The sequence below is a fragment of the Phaseolus vulgaris genome, chromosome 3, assembly GCF_000499845.2.
Source record: "Phaseolus vulgaris cultivar G19833 chromosome 3, P. vulgaris v2.0, whole genome shotgun sequence".
NCBI classification, from domain to species: domain Eukaryota; kingdom Viridiplantae; phylum Streptophyta; class Magnoliopsida; order Fabales; family Fabaceae; genus Phaseolus; species Phaseolus vulgaris.
The window spans coordinates 3,068,400-3,087,980 of record NC_023757.2 but is presented as its reverse complement, the minus strand read 5'-3'; the positions used below and the strand labels follow the sequence as shown (position 1 = coordinate 3,087,980).

The 19,581-nt window shown below is 29.4% G+C and overlaps 1 protein-coding gene across 1 annotated transcript; it reads right to left on the bottom strand.

Moving 5' to 3' along the window:
- Positions 1 to 9,047: 9,047 nt before the first annotated feature.
- LOC137806279 (uncharacterized) lies at positions 9,048 to 10,413 on the bottom strand. The gene has a single exon (XM_068606294.1). It carries the CDS (start codon positions 10,142 to 10,144, stop codon positions 9,215 to 9,217), a length of 930 nt encoding a protein of 309 aa, XP_068462395.1. The 5' UTR covers positions 10,145 to 10,413; the 3' UTR covers positions 9,048 to 9,214.
- Positions 10,414 to 19,581: the final 9,168 nt, after the last annotated feature.

Here is a 19,581-nt window from a genome sequence, read left to right as displayed (position 1 = left end):
CTTGTTTTTCTACATGTACATGAGATGAATCTTCTTTTGCCTAATTGTGATTTGCAAGATCAATGTTGGTTGGTGTTTTAGTTTTTTTTTGTTTTTGTTTTAAATTATGATATGTTAATATAACAAGATAAAACGCCAAGAAATTTTTGTGTGAAATTGATTTATTTAAGCATTTTTCTTTTGTAGCACTTGCAAGCACAGCTAGAATTTTGTGGCTAGGGTTTGTCTAAGTTGTGAAAGACATTGGATTCCCTGTTATATTATGTAGCCACTTGTTTCTAGTATCTTTCTTGCTTATTATATAAAGGCGGCTATCTTAGTCTTGTGCAATTATTTTGCACTATTGATTGATAAAACAAAGGTAAGCTTTGTATTAGTATTTCTTATTATTATGTGATAATGTGAGTTGTTTCGTCCTATTTTTATCAGTAAAATATGGTTTGTATTAATATGTTTCTCTTAAATAGTACAGATTGAATTTATTGACTTGAATTGAATAAGAGGTGATTCTTTGAGGATCTACGTGCATAAGAAAATTAAAATTTTATTAAAAATAAAAAAAATATTAATGCATTTGTTAAAGAGAACAAAAAATTATAGAAGATAATTTTTTTTATTTTTTATTAAAGTCTTTCTTTTTGTATCATCAAATTTATTCCTACACCTCATCAATTTTAGAATTTAATTTTCATGACATAAAAGTCAATTTTGAAAAAAAAAATTCAGAAGAGAAAAAAAAAATTTCATAATAACATTTCTCTAACAACTATTCTATACCTTTCAAAAATCTGAAACAATTATTTTAGCTTTCAAAATTTCAATTTTTGAAATTGATGGGATGCAGGAAAAAATTTAATTAGATACAAGAAAAAATACTCTTTTTATTATGCGGATTAGTAGGTTGACCCACTCCATCCTATTTCTGACCCAGTGCGAGTTGTAAATTATGTGAGACAAACTTAAACAGGTAATGTTAATGGACATCTCATAAATTTAGTCGGTTAATTAATATGGAAGGTGCTAAAAAAATATTAATAAAAAAAATAAATGATAGTTGTTTCTCAAATAAGCATATAGGTATATTTAGCCAAATAAATCAAATAATAGAGTTCTAATATTACACTTTATTTCAGTTAAACTTTTTGGGATAAAGTTTATTTGATATAATTTTTTATTATATTGTTATCAAATCAAATAAATATCCTGTTTCATCGTTTTTAAACTAAGTAAATATCCAATTTTACACTCGAGAGGACGTGATCAGGTAGGTTGATGATTCCACAATGTCCATAAAAGTAGTAAAAATAAAGTTTATGGTTATAATAAGTAAAAGTATATTACTTTTAACTCAATAAATTAAGTTTTTGGTTTGTGTCTATGTTACTAACATGTAATAGACAAATAATGTCCTCATTTTATTTACTTGATTATGATTTTAGCTTTTAGAATTTGGAATAAATCCATTTCTAGCTTTATAAATTTAAAAAATATTATTTTTATTTCTAAAATTTGAAAAGCATGGTTTTGATTTCTTAAATATATACTCTTTAATGATTAAAAGTCATTTTGAAATATCACTTTAATATTGTTAAGATTGTACAATTTAAAATGTTACTAAGTTAAAGTTTTATAATAAATATAACTAAATATTAAATTAATTATTTGACAATTTTTATTTTTTTTATTATCTTCTAATAATTTGATAATATCGTTTAGATAAACAATGTTTACACTTGCACTTTTATTATAATGTTCCCTGATAAGAAAAATCAATACCAAACTACATATGTATTAATCCATCTAAAGATAAAATGAATAATTCCAACATTCAGTTATTTTCTATTTATAAAACCAAATATATGTGGTAAGACGTAGTGCTAAACTAAACATAATTAAAAAATAGCACCTTAATAGTATTGTTTAGATAAACTATGTTTACACTTATACTCACTAGTGGAAAAATATTTAATTAAAACTTTTCACGTTCAACTCACTAAAGTAGAAAGTGTTTTTAATAATGGTTAAAAAGGGATGGATATGAAATCATCGTTATAACAAATGTCGTTCTAAGATACATTCATTAATGATGGTTAAACTTACTGTTATTTAAAATTATTTTAACAATGGTTTTTATGAAATTCATCGCTCTAAATGATTTTATTAACGAGGATTTTAGAAAATTCATTGTCATACTCGAAAATAAGTTCAGCAAGAGATATAACGATGATTGGTAATATAATAGTTGTTTTGTTAGAAGTAACAAAAATGAAGATGATCTTAACAAGAACCGTAGTTATTTATGAGTATTTTTTAAAATAATTTTTGTTTTCCTAACTTGTATATATAGAAAACTCTTAAACATTATCAGTGCCACATATTTGCGAATTGTGTTGTTATAATATATTTATTGAATACAAAACAACAAAAAGTTCAATAAAAACAAAATTTCATTATAATATGTCATCTACCATAAGTTGTAAGGTGTTATATATGTTCACAAAATATGTTAACCATGTCCTTTTGACATACTCCATTGTTTCTAAGTCTAACGTTTGTGGGTCATTGAAAAGTTACAACATTTGAAAATTGTTTCGATTAGTCTGTAACTAATAAAAACTGTTACATTTTATTAGTGTATTGATATATTACCTGATCCCCCAACCTCTATCAATTAGCTTGCACAATGGTTGTCATCCGGTGTATGAAATAACAATTATACTCATAACTTTTAGTTGTCTTACTAAACTACAGGTCAAAATAAACATTATTAGATCAATTAATGATAGACATTCAAGTGAGTGAACAAATTTACTTTATATATCTTGAGGTGCATCCAGGTGAGCTTCTATTGATGGAGGACCATACAAAATGACACATATTACGCCTTTAACAAGGATCATGGCTAAAAGGTTAGAAGAAGAAGAATGAGCTCAGTAAAATTTCCTTTGATGGAGAATTAATTTTTTATTGTTCTTCCAATTTTCTAATCTTGTAAATTGTAAAGAGTAGTGCAGGATTTTATTTTTGGACCAATTTTTATGGGTCATGTATTGGACCTAGTAAAGTAAGATGAAAATAAGATTAAAGAGTCTATCTAGAATTATAATTGGGTCTCCTTACACTACTACATAAACAACTTATAACGACGGTTAAAAAAGTATATGAAGACGGGGTGTTATTATAAATCAATGGCTTTTAACGACATTTATGTAATTGTTGTAATAAAAAAAAATTACGAAACTTAATTTAGAATTGTCTTTAATATAGGAAAAAAAATTCTAAAACCACTTTTAACGACGGTTCTACAAAGGAACTGTCGTTAAAAACCATTCTAATCTCCCAACCTCTATTAATTCCATCTTGCACAATGGTTGTCATCTAGTGCATGAAATAACGATTATACTCATAACTTTTAGTTGTCTTACTAAACTACAAGTCAAAATAAACATTATTAGATCAATGAATGACAGACACTCAAGGAGTGAACAATTTTACTTTATATACTTTAAGGAACATTCAAGTGATCTTTTGTTGATGAAAGACCATACAGAAGAAAACATATTAGACCTTTAACAAGGGTCATGGCTAGAAGGTTAGAAGAAGAAGAATGAGCTCAAAAGACTTTCCTTTTATGGAGAATTAATTTTTGATTGTTCTTCCAATTTTTTAGTCTTGTAAATTGTAAAGAGTATTGTAGAATTTTATTTTTGAGCCAAATTTTATGGGTCATGTATTGAACCTAGTTGAATAAAATAAAAATAAGATTAAAGAGTCTATGTAGGGTTATAATTGGGCTTCTTACACTACTGCAAAAAAACAACTTATAACGGTGGTTAAAAATAGTATTTGAAGACAGTTTTATAATTGTCGTTAATAAAGGTGTCCTTATAAATCAATGGCTTTTACCAACAATTATAAAACCATCGTAATAAAAAATATTTACGACACTTAATTCAGAATTTTCTTTAATATAGGAAAAAAGGAAAAAATAATAATAATTATGTAGCCACTATTAATGACCTTTTTACCAGAAACCGGTGTTAAAAGTCATTCTGAAGAAGTTTGAAAGACGACATGAACCGTTGTTAAAAACGTATGATGGAGGTTTTTTAAGACGATTTGGTCAAATAACTGTTGTTGACTTTTTTAAAAAAAAAAGATTTGAATATTGCTATATATGCTTTTGTCCTTCATAATGATCAAATTTTCAGAAAAATCATGCACTGTAACGAAATTTTGGATACATATGATGGCAGAGGCCCTAGTCACACAACCACATAATAAGGAGGATGAAGACCTAGAAGTTGTTTATGGATTTATTCGCAAATATGGATCTAATGGCTTTTGTTTATTTTTGTAGGCTCAATCAAGAGGACAACTCTAGGATGAAGGAATGTACAAACATATCCAAGAAGACCTCCAACTCATCAAAACATAAACTAGAGCTTTGGTCAAAAGAACATAAGAAGACTGAGTTTTGGCTAACTAGTCAAAATTATTTTTTGGTCAAGCTTTAACTTAAATAAATTGCATAAAGTTTTTAGGATTTCATGGGCCATGTATTGGGTCTAGTAGCATAAAATAATTGGACCAAATATTTGGGCCAAGTAGCATAGATTTTTGGGCTTGTATTTGGACCAATAGAAAATTAAGTCTAGTTAAGGTTAAAAGTGACTAGTTAGGGTAACAATTGGGACTTTTTGAGCCCAATGTAACCCTAAAACGTATAGGGTATATTAAAGGACGAAAATTACCTTGGCATGGAGAACATGGATGTCCACATGAAAACCTAGGAGTGGAAAGGATTTAGCATGGAAGGTGTGAGCTAAACATGGAAAGCATGAGTCTACATCACACCTTGTCATTGGAGAGTTTTATTTTGAATTTTCAATTTTTGGCTCCAAAATGTTCAACCCTCACTCCTATAAATTGAGGTGCTTGACTCATGAATTAATAAGATCAATGTTATGAGTGTTATGCTGCCAAGTTGCTAACTCCTGCACTCTCTTATCTAAACCTCTCTAGGTTAGACACCTTTGGTCTTCTTCTTCACCTCTCCAAGTGATATGGCCCAACCAATCACTCTCCTTACTCCTCATGCACCTTCAAGGAATCCATAACTTCATTAGAGCCATCCTTGTTCCCTCAAGCTTTCGCCCAATCCATCAACAATTCAAGAAATCAATTCGAAATGAAGGCACACACCCATCAACATATAACATCATAATTTTAATATAAGTACAACAAAATGTTCAACAAGTAATTATGTATGAAAAAGTTCAACAAAAAAGCTTATAAACTCCAATCCATAGAACTGGTAAATTAAGAAAATATAAATCAAAATTGTTGAAGGTCGTACACCCCCAGAATCAGAATCAACATGTTTTATACATATAAATACTATCTAATTTATTATAAAATGAAATCAAAATTGTCGGAAGTCAAACACCCTCGGACTCAGCATCAACGTGTTCAATATATATAAATACTATCTAATTCATTATAAAATTAAATCAAAATTGTCGAAGGTCGAACACCCCCGGACTCAGCATCAGCGTGTTCAATATATACACATAATATCTTTTTTATTATAAAACTAAATAAAAATTGTCAAAGATCAGACACCCTAAAACTCAGAATGAACATGTTCAACTTATATGTATGCGTATTTATAATAAAATTTTAAATACAATAACAAACTATACATTAATTAGAACACTAACTTATTTTTACACTTTCGTGGCAAGAATGTGGCAAGGAGGAAAGCAAGAGCAGTAGCTTGCCGGAAACAGACGACAAGGGAACAACGTGCGGAAACGAGCGGCAGAAACACATGGCTACGACACGCAGTGCTTCGCGCTTGGCTGAGGAGCGGAGTGAGTAGTGGAAACGCATGACAACGACGTGCAAAAACAACGCTTGGCAGAGGAGCGAAGTAGTGGTAAGAAGCGACGCGTGGAGGTGAAGTGAGCGGAGTTGAGGAGCGACACGACTTGCATAGAGGAACGAGGCGCGATGGTGGAGGAGCGGCAATATGAACAACAATGCTCAGTGATGGAGAAACAAGTGAAGATAGAAGAAGAGTGAAGAAAGAGCGCACAAAGTGAAGAGTGAGAGTGAGGAGTGAAAGGGCACGGTATTTTATTTTCAATGTCACTTTCAACGACGGTTCATAGTAAAATCGTCGTTATATGTGTCTTAGAGGTGCTTTTAACAACAATTTGTCATAAATTCTTCTTTATTTGTGTTTCATTCACTTTTAACTATGGTCTGGCCAGGAACCGTTGTTAAAAAGTTCAAAAATTACAAAATTGTCACTGTCTTTTCTTTTACGAAAGGTTTGCAATAAATGTTGTTATTTGTGGTTGTGGCTTTGCTATTTTGTACTAGTGTTAGGCCCAATGCAACCCTAGGCCGTATAGGGTTGGAGAAGCATAAAAAAGTGATAGGGAGTGTCACTTATATGACATGGAAGGCGAGAACAATCAGCTAGACAAAGGCATGGATGACGTGACTAAGCCCGCTAGTCCGTATAAGCTCGCCCCGCATAACTCGCGGCCTGCGCGAGTCAGCAGCGGGGCGGGCTGGCCCGCTAGCCCGCAAAAAAAAAACAATAATTGACTTGATAGCAATGATCTAGTGGAGGAGTGACAACTTCGAGTAAAAGAAAATTAAGTTTTCACTCAAAACACAACGCAGGAGTGACAACTTTGAGTGAAAGAAAATTAAGTTTTCACTCAAAACACGACGCAATTACGTTGTTCCAAAAAACCTACACAACACACGACGCACTCTCCTTTACAACACCGCCTCTCGCTTCGCCTACGAGTCCGTGCGGCTTCGCCTATAACTGTTGTGTTACTGCTGCTCGTGTCGCTCCATTGCTGCACACCACTACTGCCTCCACTCCTCCTCTACGTTCCACAAAAAAAGGGCCCGTCCGCAAGCCCGCGGGCCATGAAAACCAACCCGCATTTTGTATGCGGGGCAGCCCAACCCGACCTGCATTTTGCGGGCCTTTGTGGGACGGACCGCTCCACTTCGCCACCCCTAACGGAAATGCATGGAGACTAATTCGGTCTCCATAACTAGTAAACAAAGCACAAGGTTCATCCCTTCCGGCTAAGTGCATTTCGTTACTTAGTTTCAAACTCTAGGAACACTATTTCATTTTTGTGTTCTATACATCATCCTTTGCATGCCCTGAACATAATTCACCAATTATATTGCAAATTTTTCACTTTTATTCGGTTCAAATACATAAATTGTTCTTAAACCATATGAAACTCACATAGTTAGGTGTTTTTCTTCATTATCGTATGCTTTTCATATTTTTTAGTCTTATTTCAAAATATAATCTGTTAATTCACATTAGTAGAGTTTAGTTTTTCTTTTTTAATTTGTTCCAATCATGTTCTAAGTCATGTGCATCCTAAATTTTTCATAAACTTCCAAAGTATACTAGTTTACATGTTTGACAAAATACATTGTTGTTGTTTACTACATGTTTGATAAAATGCTTCACCTAAAATGTTGTACTACTTTGAGTGCTTTTAATTTCTGACTTTGAGTTCTATAGCTTATTAGTATATCATCAATAAGCTTCTTAGAGTTATGATTCTTTTGTGTTTTGAATTGTTTGTTCAATTTTCATGACCTTTATTAGGTTTATTTTCTCACTAGAAGTTTGAGTGCTTATAACACTAGATTGGAAAAAATTATTATGAGCAATTGACGCAATATTTTTAAGTGAAAATTTAGATTTAAGCACTTCAATATGTGTTAAACACTGCATTGAAAAAATAGATTCAATTGTTCTGGGCATAAACATGAAGACAAATAATGTATAGAATGAATTAGTGGACACATATTTCATTAATTAGATTATATTGATTTGGCTTACTTACGTTTGATCAATTTGATCTTATTCGGAAATTGAAAGAATACTATATATATATACACTTTATTATTATAATTGCTAATTTTTATTGGTTGCAAATGAATTTTGAATGTTGTCTGACTGGATTCACAACTGGATTTGTTGGAGAACAACTTAAGATCAACTGATATTATATATACTATCATCTTTGTGTGTTAGACGATCTACACTAAAACTATTTTAATTTGATTAACCAATGTTTTTAAAAAAACAATGAAATAATAAAAATCAAAGAAAGAGAGGACACTAAATATGTAATTCCCACTAAAACAATGGATTTGTTGGAGAACAACTTAAGATCAACTGATATTATATATACTATCATCTTTGTGTGTTAGACAATCTACACTAAAACTATTTTAATTTGGTTAACCAATATTTTTAAAAAAACAGTGAAAATAATAAAAATCAAAGAAAGAGAGTACACTAAATATGTAATTCCCAAGTTTTAAGTTGTACAAAGTATCATTTATTAAACATTAGAATGTAAAGAAAAATAATAAATTAAATAATAAAAGAAAATTATAGATTATAAATTATAAATTATAAATTATAAATTATAAATTATAAATTATAAATTATAAATTCAAAAAATCTAATTATAAATTCAAAAAATCTAATTATAAATTTAAAATATATAATTATAACTTTAAAAGAAATATTTAGAATCTAAAAGAAAAAACAAAATATTAATACTAATATTAATTGTTCTAATGTAAAAGTTGAGGATGCTCTAGAACATTTATAAACAACGTGAACTTAATATTTAGTGAGACACTCTTCGGTTGCTTTTAAATCCTACTTACGTTTATCTAGGAACACCATTCCTCATGTTTGAAAGTTTGAAAAGTTAGCTTGTTGGGAATCTTCTTAGGTCAATTTTCCATTACATTAAATCATCATTAATAACAAGTCAAAGTAATGATTTTATGTACATATTTTAGCATACTTACAACACTTATATAATTATTAAATTTATTCTTGAATTAAATTATAACTAAAGCTTTGAAAAGCCAGCTAAGAAACGTTCATCATAAGGAAGTCGTAATCAACAATTTCCTGGAAACAAGATCGCTTATTTCCAACCACACGCTTCAGGTAATGTATGTACACAACAAAGAACTAATTTATTAATTTACAATTATAAACTTCAAATTGAATAATACAAATAAACAATTTCTCTTAAGAAAAAAATGGTGGGGCCTTTGATTTTTTTTTTTCATTTTATTATTATTATTATTAAATTTCCAGCACCCAAAAAGGAAATTCAATTATTCAAGTTAGTTGCTGCAACATTGATTGCTGCTCGTCCGAAACAACAATTGCGTCCGCATCCCACCAAGTATCCGCGTCAGATTCCGTCATGTTGCCTAACGGCGTGCTGACGTTTCTCATGTCCCCGACCGTCACGCCGTGACGTCCGTCATCTCTCACATAAACCTTCTGCACGCCGCCAGATTCCACGCGCAGAGTCTTGCCCATGGAGGGTCCCCACTCCGCAACCACCGACGGCTTCCGCCGCCGCAGGCGCGTGTCCCAAACCTCCACCGCAAGGTTCCCGCACGCGCCCTCCCCGGCCGAGACCAGCACCGCGGGCGACGCCGTGGAGTTCGCCGGGTCGTAAGTGGAAACGACGCCGTCCTCGTAATCATCGAAATCTAAGCCCAGCCCGAAGCCTATGCTGTCCCAGAGCTTCACGACGCTCTTGCTGTTGGCGAGTTCCGAGAGCGAGAAAATATCGCCGATGCTGCGACATCGTTTGTGCGTGCCGTTTTGGGTCTGGAAGTCGTCGTTTTGGTTGTGGTCGTTATCGGGCGTTCCTCTGAGTCGGAAATAGTCTTCCAAACGAATGAAGCTGGAAGACGCGGAGGGTTCGTCTTCGAGGTCGGAGGACAAGTAGGTTAAATCGTCGTCGTTTTCGTAGTCGTCGTCGTTGTCAGTGGAGGAGTAAACGTCGTCGTATTCATCGTTTGAGGGAAGAGAAGGGGCTTTGGTGCGGAATCGAAGGATGAAAATGGTGACTCTGTTGATTATGCTGCCGAAAGTAGCGACTAGGGCGAGAATCACTGCGCCCCATTTGCAGAAATTGTATGCTATGGATACGGAAGCGAGGGAAGTTGTGATCTGAGAAGGAAAGGATGGGTTTTGCAGAGAGTTGAGACCCACTTGAAGATCGTTGATTCTGTCTATCAACGGAACTTGCATGATTGCGATTTTGCAACACAGAAACAAAACAAACACTGAGATTTCAGAATCCTAGAGTGAAACTGCGGAAGAGAAGAGGGAAACTTTTGAGAAGATAACCGAGCCATTTATAGGAAAAAACCAGAAAGAAACTACTTATGCTGCGATGGGTTTAAAATAAGTAATTTAGCTTAAACATGTTTATTTTATAATGTTAAATGAAAATATCAAATTGAAGTTATTTATTTATTATTTTAAAATAATGACTTGAAATTTAAAAGATAAAAAAAATTAACATTCACACAATTTTATTAAAAAAAATATCATTTCAAATTTTATAATATATTTTTCATATAAATGAAACAAAAAATAATTAATTTTGTTCAAGTTGGAATTAACTATGCATAACAACCACGTCGTTCAAACGTGTAACATCATTTTATTTGAGGGAAATCAACCTTTAACGAATTTCTATAACTAGAAAAAAAAATTCATCGTTGCTTGGATATTTACCCAACAACAAATTGTCCGAGAATACTTTAATTTTAATAAATACGAAGTGGCATAAATAATGCATAGTTTTATTCTTTAAGTGTGTATTTAGATTTAATACCTAAACTGTATTGAAAGAGATAGTTTATTTAAATAGATTTAAACATCTTAAATATACTTTTAACTAACTAATAATGTAAAGTAAAATTATTTTGTCTGTCAATGTAAAGTTATATAACTCATTTTGAACATGTTATTTTTATTCAATTTATTACCGAGAAAAGTATTAACATTATATTTTTTTTATTGCATTCAATTGAAATCGAAGACGTAAATTCATGAGTGGGTTTGACTAGGTAAGAAGTGAAGTATATATATAATTTTTAAATAATAATAATAATAATAATAATAATAATGAATTTTATAAAAATAATATTGTTAGTTGGTTTGGGGAGAATAATTATGCCACGTAAGAAAAGGGAGAATGCTTTTTGGTGGTAGAAAAGATTGGGACGGTTGAGTCAGCAAATGGCCGAAACCGCGAAAGGTGGGTCCCACTCGCAGGAACAGGTCATGTCTGAGCTTAAAATTTGTGGTGGTTAGGTTTCACTTATGACGTTCCAGTGCAGTTTTGACACGTGGCGATAGGTCATTGCTCTATCAGTATTTTGTTTTATTTTTAATTTAAAGTGTTTTCGAGGTGGTCGGTTTTTGAGGTTCGTCGTGTTGTGCAGTTGTTGAGTGCTTGTTTTGCTGTCTTTCTATCATTTGTATGTGGTTATTGGTAGTCTCTTCAACTGACTCGAACCTCTATTTAAAATTGTCTTTTTAGATTATTTTTTTTTTGCAATTTTTTTTTAAATTTTTTTTTTATAGTAACATGGAGAAAAAAATAACGAGAAATAAATTAGAAAGAAATGAAAATTGAAAGTTGCAAACTTTTGGATTATATGATATGAATAACAAATGATAAAGAGATATAAACGCAGAGTTTTTTATATGTTTAATTTGATTGGATAGAACCACGAGTAAAGAAGATAAAATGAAAAGGATGTCCTAGATAAAGTGAATGATTCATAAATTTGAGTATAATTACATTTTTTTTTCTCGGAGAGAAATCCATATATTTTGTATTTGGCTCAATATTTTTTTTTTGTCTCTATTTATAATCGGTCAGGAACTCAACCACTTGATTACCATGAGAAAGTTATGCGACGACACGTAGTTAACTCATGATGACGATTCATGAGTTGATTAAGTTAGTATGGTTAATCCATAACTAAGGTTAGTTTAATACAATCCTAAACATGAACCAACCTTCTAATCCGGTCCACCAACGAAGGTCCATTAAGGTAATATAAATAGCACAAATTCCAAGAACCAGGTACGTCATTATCTACAGTACTCTGACACCCTAACTGATTTGAGTGTTGGAGTGCCTTCTGCAGGTATCTTTCCAACCTATGAGACCAGACGACTAAGGGGAGGACAGTGAAGCAGGTAGTTAGCAGTGACAGTGACCGACCAAATGGAGTGGAAGAGCAATCATTTTCTAGACTCCAACACCCGTTCGAGAAGAAATATGATTTGTATTGACATGATATTTATATTTAAATGAACATCTAAAAACACATAAATATTGGTTCATGATAAAGAAATAAGTGGAGGGATAAAAAAAAAATATTTGAAGAATCAATAAAAAATCAAAATAAATAATAGAGATTAGAAGCGAATAAATATTTGTTAAGAATTTATGGAATAAAAAAGTAGAAAGAAATGGAAAAGGAAAATGGGTGGTGTTATCCTAGATGACTGTGTATGGTGTAGATGAGTGTGTAAGAGAAGATTGGTGATAATCCAAATGAAGTGGAAGTAACGAAGCTTATAATGCTTATCTAAAGTTTGATGGGTGGTCCTTAAGAATACTCAACATTTGTTTGGGTGCAGCGTATCGGTGCGGGAAAACAGTTATACGTGGCGATGAGTAGATGAGTTAAGCCATTGCAACAAGTAAAAGATGGTGGTGTATCTATTAAGGTTTATTCTCATCTGCAAGTTAAGGTTCGTATTTTCAGTATCTTGTAGCGTACCGGTTGGTACGTGGTTAAGGTCACCCAAATTATTTCTTAAATATAGGTTACCATTCTAAGAAAGAGTTTAACTACAATAAATGGTAATCGTATATGTGTTTTACACACTATAAATATAGATATGTTTTTGAAGAAAAATATCTCTAAAATATTTTTTTTTTAAAAATGCATTATTTTTTTTAATAAAAGTTAATTTTAAAAAAATTAAAATGTAAAAAATTTGTTTGAGAACTTATGTAACACATACACGGAGATACATATAATTTCTAAAATATAGGATATGAAAACACGGATTTATAAATTATATAAATTGACAATAAATATTTATGTGTACAAGTATGTTTCAGATTGTTTGGAAGCAGAAAAATATATTTTATGACTGGTTCAAAAGAATTTGTTCCTTATTTTTATAATCGTAATAAAAATTTATACAATAAATTTAAATTTTTAGAAAATTATTGTATTTATCCTTTTTAAAATTGTGTTAGAATTTTTAGAAATCCAATAAATATTTTTTGAATTGAGCATTTCACCGTCCTACGAGTGAACACCGATACGTGTGTCCGACACGAACACGTCATTTTAGAAAAGTGTTTGAATCTTATAATTGAGAACTTTTATATCTTAATTTGTTTACAGAAATTAATTTAACTTTTTTTGAAAGTTATTATGGAGGACTTTGTTCAAAAGTTACTAGTTTTTATAATAGTTATTTTAAAGTTACGTTTTGAATAATTTTAACTATTTGCTATTGTAAAAAAATTATGCTGATTATATATAAAGTTATTTTAGAGAAGCATCATTTAGGATGTGGCTGTTTATAGTAAAATAAGAATGAATAATATTTTTCAAACTAAAAGTATATGAGAAATCTTGGGACTTTAACTAGAAGATTCCGTAAGTTTTGAAATATTCCGTGAGGTTTAAATAGGCACATAAATGATCTTAGGAATTAGGGTGTGTACTAGGGCATCATCTATCTATGTCAACTCTATATTATCATTCAGATGTATTTAATTCTCAATTGATCTCACCAATTAAAAGTTATTAGAATTGAAGAAAAAAATTGAAAATGGAGAAAAAGGAAATTAAGACAAAATAAGAATAGACATATGAAGCATGACAAGGAAAGATAAAAAAAAAATTAAAACAAGATTTAGGAAAAATGCACAAGAGAACAAACATAAAGAAATTAAAAGAGTGAAAATTGTAAGTCTTTTAGATATTATAAAATATCCTAAGAGAATCAAAGAATATTTTCTATAACACTAAGAGACACATCTCCACATCCAAAAAGGAGATTAAGATATATATAAAGAGTTTGTACTTTTTATTATGTCATCTTCAAGACTATATATATGTTTGTGTAACTTTAAGCACTCATACACAAAACTTACCAAAATATTGGGTACACAACCCTTTGAATTGTTTTTGAATGAATTATAAGAAAATGATGTTTTTGGATTTTTTTACAATGTTTAAGAATATCTCAAAGTATATAAGTTTTGTAAAATATTTCTTATACAAAAATAATCTTGAAAATTGTTTATAAAAATGATTCAGTTTTGACTTAATAAATTAAAAGTTATTATGGTGTGATTAGAGTTGAAGAAAAACTTGTTGAAAATGAAGAAAACAAATTAACAAAAAATAAGAATAAATATAATAAGTATGATAAGAAAAAATAAAAATAAAATAAAAAGAATATTCACGAAAGATTCACAAGATAAAAACTTAAAAGAGATGGAAAAAGAAATAAAGAGTAAAAATGGTAACTCTTTTAGATATTATTAATATCTTTAAGAGAACAAAAATACAGTAAAAATGGTAACTCTTTTAGATATTATTAATATCTTTAAGAGAACAAAAATACTTATTTTTGTTATTGTTGTGATGTAATGCATCTTACATAAATTTAAAGTGCATTGGATATTTGTTATGAAAAATCATATTCAAAAGTTAATTGGAAATTTGTTATGAAAGATATATTTTGTTCCTGTTATGAAAGATCATATTTTGTTCCTGTTATGAAAGATCATATTTTGTTCTTGTTAGGAAGATAAAACCTAGAAAACTATTGAATAACTTCGTCTTATTCCTTCTTTCGAGCAGGTTGCTAGGGTTCGTTGTGATCTTTCTCGCCTCGATGCTACTCCTTTGGTTCTCGGTCTCTCAATCTCAGGTGAATGCCAAATGGGAAAGGTACCTACAGAAGACACTCTGACGCTCAAGTCAGCAAAAGGGGTATTCAACACTCGGGGGTGTACAGTGATAATGATGTACCTTTGTTCTTGGAGTGTGTGCTATTTATATTATTTTAATGAGTTTACCTTATTGGGCCGAATTAGTGGAGTGGGTTACACTTAAAAGCGTATTACCTAATTCTTAATGGTAGTTTAGCTTTACTGACCTTGGTTTGAGCGTTAATGGATTAGGTGTGTCGGCCGCCCTGCATGACCGTGCAGGTCTCGGTCAGCTCGATCAAGGAGATCGAATCATGGTAATGACCGACCGTTACATATCCAAATTTAGTTGGATATTTGTTATGAAAGATCATATGCTAAAATAAAAAGGTTGGTTGATTATAAGTTTTCATATATTGTTTTTGGTTCAAAGTTTTAACAATACTTTGAGGTTGATCTTGAAGAATTTCTAAATCCTGTGAATGATATCAATAATGTCACTCTTCATAAAGTGAGATTTGCTAAAGTCAATGACAAATGGATGAGTAGAGTTGACACAAATTCTTCATCATTTTCAAAGGACACTACCGAGGTTGGTCTAAGTAATGTTGGAGAAGCTAATAACACTATGGATGTCATGCATGCCTTGATTCCTTATGTACCACCTATTAATCATGGTGTACCTCTCTCCAAATTTGAAAGGTTGATGTTGGATAGGCTGGACACAATGGCAAAAGCTCGTGGGGGTAGTAGGTGCTCCTCTGATAAATGCAAATCTTGTTTTCCAACTTCATCTTTTTCCCATTAGACACTCAATAAGGAAACTTCATATATCAACTTCATACGCGTCTTTATGTTCCTTGAACAATTTTTGAAAACATTACAAGTATCAGTAAACATAATAATCATCATAATAAAACATGGGTATCACTGAAACATTATCTTTTAGTACCTTCAAATTATCAAAACCTTCTATTATGATATTTTTCACTATAAATGCATTTTCAAATTGTTTCCAAGTTAACATAAAGTTTAAATGTTTGAAGTATAATAAGGTTTTAACCTGGATATATTTTCACAAAACATATTTCAAACAACTCTTTAATATGATAAATGTGTGTGCTTTGCTTTTCGAAAACTTTTTAGTTAAAATATTGTTTAAAAACTTTCTAATACAGTCTTAAACTTAATCATTAGAGCATAGTTGTATTCAAAATAATTAATAATCATCAAGGGAAGTATTTTTAGTTCACAAAATATTAAAGCATATAATATTTAAATTTTTCAATGTGCTCTGTTTTAAGTTTCCAATTACGAAAACTTTCCAAGCTCACTCAATCAATAATCTTATTTGAAAAATATATTTTATATGAATTAATATCATTAATTAGGGTTTGAAAACATTCACACAATATCAAAAAGTATTATAAAAATGTAAAAGATTAGGATAGACACTCTCTGATATAATAAATCGTCTAACGAGTAGAAGACGAGATGATTGTGTATCACGGGCAAGCTTTAATTGTAATCTAATGTATCCATAAACATTGTATTGATGAGCTTTCTTATGCTTTGGAAGTGTCTGCTTTGATATAATTTTGGAAACTGTCTGGCGAGATCGTCTAAAATGTTTATTTGCAATTGAATTGATTAGCTGGTCAAGTTTTCCACTTTGATTGTTCTCTTTATAACATATAAGCACTCCTGGATTTTTCATTACTAAGAGGAAGACTAGGTCGTCTATTGTGACCTTACTAAACTATTTAATGTTCATTTTCACTATGAGATAATCTAGTGAGTCTTGCTCTTTTTTCTTATTTATATCATATAGACCTAGACTCTAATATCTGTACATAAGTGGACTTCATTATAAATCATAACACATCTTATATCATATAAAATTTTGAGAAATAATTACCAAAAAGGAAATATATGATAAATAAGTTAGACTACTAGTAATAAGAAAAACATATAACACTTAAGATTTCATTCTATATTCTTAATAAAAAAAATTTCCACACAAAAACATTTTAAAAATAAGAATACTTAGAATGTAAGAATTTGAAAAATAAGATTCAAATTCTTATACTCGAAACATTTATGCTCATGTACAATTTTATTTTTTTTGACAAGGAACCATAAAAACTTATATATCATAAACATTATGGTACAAAACTAATATGTATCTGTCAAGGGGATCAAGTGAGACTTACCTCTTTTTTAGAAATATGAAACATTACAAATGAGTATAAATAATGAGATTGTGTTTTATTTCTTTTTTTTCTTCATAAATGAAATAGAATGTGAACATGTGAGAAATGATGAGAAAGAATTGATTTGTGTTTCACTATCAATAAAAGAATGAACTCAACACATCAAATTAAAAAAAATAATTAAATATAAATTAATTTTAGAGAATAAAATAATTAATTATTATTTGATTAAACTAGAGACCATTTTATAAACTAAAAAATTATTGGTATCTAAATTAGTTTATATTATTAATAAAAAAATAAAATATTTTTAAATTGGTATCTAATCATTAACTACCAAGGTTTTAACTACTTACTATTTTATATTCTAAATTGTAGAGACTAATTTAGAATCTAAAATATTAGTAACTAAAATCTTGGTAGCTAATTTAGATACTAATTTAAAAATCATTTTATAAATTTTTATTAATAATAGAAATCATTTTAGATATAAATAATGATTCAGTCTCTAAAATAGTATCTAATTTAGTTAATATAGTGACTAATTATTTTTTGTCTCTAAATTTGATTGTTATTTTGATTTTTTTTTTGTAGTGTGAGAAGAGAGAATAAGAAATATTATAATTTTATTCTCCTAAACATTTCATTAGTTATCTTATTTTTTATTATATTTAATTTTTTATTATATTTAATTTTATATTTTAATATTATGACGTGTATTATAAAATAAATTAGAAAACATAAATTTATACAAGTTGAGCATGAAATGATATACGAGGATAATATAAATTTTTACTTTAAACTTAAACACAAGGGTAAATCTCACACTCTCTCCTACCCATTATCATCCTAAATTGAAGTCTCATGTAGTATAAAAATGAAGAAATTAAGAAATAAATAGATAACAATGATCCACCAATATATTATCTAATTAGTATCATACATATAGTTGTAAATTGGCTATGATTAATTAATATAGACATTCCTAGTATTTTTCTCCTTCAAAATTTCCAAAGTAATATAAGAACTAATAATTTATCATTAGTATTAGTAAAAATTCCTTTGGGATCTCTATTCTCAAATTTCTCAAAAAAAATTATATTACTAAAATATTTTAGTACAAATAAAAAATAACTACAGGCTTAATATGAGACAGGTACTTGTATAAAAAAAATTATGTTTAGTAAAATTAATACGAAAGCAAGGTTTTAAGTTGACTGTGTATAAAAACTAGTTTAACAAAAGTAAATAAAAAGTTTAGTTGTGTTTGATTTAGTCAAAAGTTATTTGGCATTAAATTCATTGAATTATATTGTCTAATCCATTGTGTTCACTTCAGCAACATCTATTAGATTGAGTTTATCTTCATATGTAGGCTTAAAATAATTCAAATAATCATTAAAGTTTTATAAAACGTGCACACTTAAAAGTAAACGATAGTATATTTTATACGTTAGCAACGATAATGTCTAAGACAATCACAAAGAAACTGCATCACGCAAGTTATTTTCTTACATGGATGCTAGATAGAATAACTTTGGGTAAAATAAATAATAATAATTTTTCAATATATTTATTTATTTAAAAGTAGATAAATTATTTTATGAAAAATAAAATTATTTATTTTTAAATTAAATAGATTCGACAAATACATAAAAAGCTGATATCTATTAACTTTTTCTTTAAAAAATCATATGTTAAAAAACAAGTACAAAAAAAAAAATTCTATAATGCACACTATACATATAAAAATTCTCCTTATTATAAAATAATTTAAATGATCACAATTTTTTTTATAACACGCTACCGCACATTACGGATCATGCCACAAGCCAAAGGAATATTCTACCATGAATTCCATTGGAAAAAAATAATACTAAAATCACTTCCTCGAATGTCTTGTTTACCTAACCTAGATCACGTTTCGGAAAAAAGGTTTAAAAGAATATTATTTATAAAAATGTTAGAAATTTATCATTGATTAAACCTTATTTAAAGTCTATTTTTTAATCTAAATTTATTTCAAGGAGATTTGTTAAACTATGGTACTATTAAATTTATACTAGTATTGATTGTTCTTCTATTTTTATGCTCCAAATGTAGAGAATGTTGAAGTAGATTGGATATCTTCATGTAATAATGTAAACTTGACCTATATGATGAGTTAAACGTAAAAGTTGGGTTTCTAATAAAAATTAAAAAAAACTATTATTTTAAAATGAAAAGTAATTATTTTTTATTTTATCTTAATTTATTCGTATATAGTTATATATAAGTATTGTTTTCCTCTCTTTATTTCTTTTTCAGAATTGTGTTCAATGTCAATATTAAGAAAAAAATATTATATCTACACACTTCAATCATTTCACATACTTAATAAAATACAAATACTTTTACTTGTAAACGTGATTCATTTTAAATTATTTTATATTTTAAAATAAAAATTGTTATTTCATTAGTGTTTGATGGGAGAGTTTAGT

What these genes read in the sequence shown, in the direction of transcription:
- LOC137806279 (XM_068606294.1), bottom strand. Translation starts at nt 10,144, where the DNA reads ATGCAAGTTCCGTTGATAGACAGAATCAACGATCTTCAAGTGGGTCTC.